Source organism: Pteropus vampyrus, unplaced genomic scaffold, assembly GCF_000151845.1.
Source record: "Pteropus vampyrus isolate Shadow unplaced genomic scaffold, Pvam_2.0 Scaffold367, whole genome shotgun sequence".
Taxonomy (NCBI): Eukaryota; Metazoa; Chordata; class Mammalia; order Chiroptera; family Pteropodidae; genus Pteropus; species Pteropus vampyrus.
The window spans coordinates 829044-831218 of record NW_011889148.1 but is presented as its reverse complement, the minus strand read 5'-3'; the positions used below and the strand labels follow the sequence as shown (position 1 = coordinate 831218).

Sequence of the window (2175 nt, the reverse complement as noted above, 5' to 3'; positions counted from 1 at the left end):
CTCAAATTTTCACAACTTCTTCAAGCTGCTTTTTATGTGGTTTTGATATGATTACATTTATCTTTCATTTCTGGCCCAAAAGATAACTTACCTCCTATATATATTATATACTATGAGGTACAAAATATACATCATAGTGTAATATGTATTTAAAATTCTATTAGTATACACAACATGCTTTTATTTAGTTCATTTATCTAAAATTCATTTTTCTTAATTCTGGAGGTATTTCTGTTTATGTGTATTTCTTAAATTTCCTGTTCTAATTTGTAGCAAACATTCTCTTTTTCCATTCAGCAGATTAAAAATACCACACAGAATAGTACTCAATACAATGAAAATAGTTTTTGTATGAAATATGAGAAGAGGTAGCGGACAATATTCTCCCAGCAATGTAAAGTTTTATTCTACTTGAATTTAAAGATTCCTCACTATAATAATCTGAATCTTCAAAAGTTGACTATTATGATATTTACATGTAAGTCAAGATGGTGAACATGAATTTATATTGGACATGATATATCTGGTTAAGAGATTTTCCCGTAACGAAGAGCTTGAACCCAAACCCAGTAAAGACGGATGGCAGTTCATTGAGAATTAAGGTTCTGCCCAGTGGCATGACAGAATTTCAAAGGACAACGGAATTTAGAACACCGTAAGAGGGATTGACATGGTGTCAAGCTTTATCTGTATCATGGACCAGGGATCTCTGTGAATGACATTGAGGTTTAAGAGCCAGAAGGCGCAAAGAATAGACTTGATCCTGAGATCTCTAAATATTTCATTTTAGAGGTGGCACATTTTGGGTGATGTACCTGACACAGTGTATGATCTAGCAAATGTTTGTTGAATGAACGAGTGACAAGGTCCAGGGAATGGCTAAGAGAATGATGGCTGCAGTCTATTTGGGGATCACTTAAGATGAAGTGGCAAGGAAATGAGAGTTAAATATAAATCAGATTTGATGATCTGGAAATAACTATGCCAAATTAAATTAACTTTGTAATGTGATATATTAGTTGGTTTGCCTGGATGATCTTAATATTAAATTACGAAGACACTGCCAGAGGGGTGTGAACTCCGTGATCTGAGATGCAGATAACACTGCTGTCACTTTTACTCAATAACTTAAAATTGATTTGCGGGGCCAGATTATTCAGAATATGTACTAGTGTAATTGTCTTTCTTATTTCTTTAAGAATGTCTTACCTGTCCAAAAGGCAGCTTCACGAACTCTATGCATTTTTCTACGTTATAATCGTAAACAAGAACAGAGATATGAGGTCATTCAAAAATTAATTGAACGTAAGTTATCATTGTTTCTTATTCTTTTAAAAAAGAGAGTAAACAAAGTGGTTGGACATCATTAGATCTGACTTACATTTTGCCATGAATAATTAGGCTAATGTTAGTAAATACCTAGAAGGTGTTTGTATTTGAGTTTTACAGGTTAAATATTTTTTGGTTCATTTTAGAAATCTTTATGACAGGATCAGATCCATGATGAATGAAAGTAATAATTACTCGGGTCCTTGTTTTGTGTGTGAATTTCTATACTTGAGAAATTAAAATATGTATATTTATGTTGAAAGCCTAGTTTCTACCCTGATGAAATAGAAATTGGAACTAAAATAGAAGCAGAGTATTCACGAATCTAAGTATTCATTTTATGTTTCTATTTTAAATATTAACAAAATAAAGGTCTTTTTTTTCCTTTAGAATAGAGTTCCTAGTACACATAAATGTGAATCTGGTGAGCCTAGGTGGTTTATGATGTCTTTAAAAAATTAAGTCGATTAACAAATGCAAATTTATTTTAATTTGCTAAGGATCAAAATTAAGACAAAACTTTAAAAATGTTAGTTCTAGAAATAGTGGCCCAGTGAATTTGTTAATTATTGTATACTTGTTTTGACCATAATGTCTTAAAGCTTTTATCGAACTGTTATCCAGCAGAGGCACATAATGGGATTTTCTGGTTATTGGAGTTTATCTTTTTAAGTACGGATTTCCACTTTTTAAAAAATTGGAGTACAGAAAATTTTATTTAAGAAAAATATGCTCGGTATACTTTAATCTTTCTTTTTTTAGTCTAATTTAATTTCCATTTTTTAGTGATAAGACCTCACATTTAGAATGCTTTATTTTGAAAGAAGATTCTATTTAGTTTTGAAT

At 31.0% G+C, this 2175-nt stretch overlaps 1 protein-coding gene across 1 annotated transcript in view; it reads left to right on the top strand.

Annotated features, from left to right (window-relative positions):
- The window catches only part of PPP4R4 (protein phosphatase 4 regulatory subunit 4), a 95473-nt gene that overhangs the window by 64519 nt on the left and 28779 nt on the right, over positions 1-2175 (top strand). The window contains 1 exon segment of the mRNA XM_011379607.2: positions 1200-1305. Coding sequence (XP_011377909.1) covers positions 1200-1305 — 106 coding nt within the window.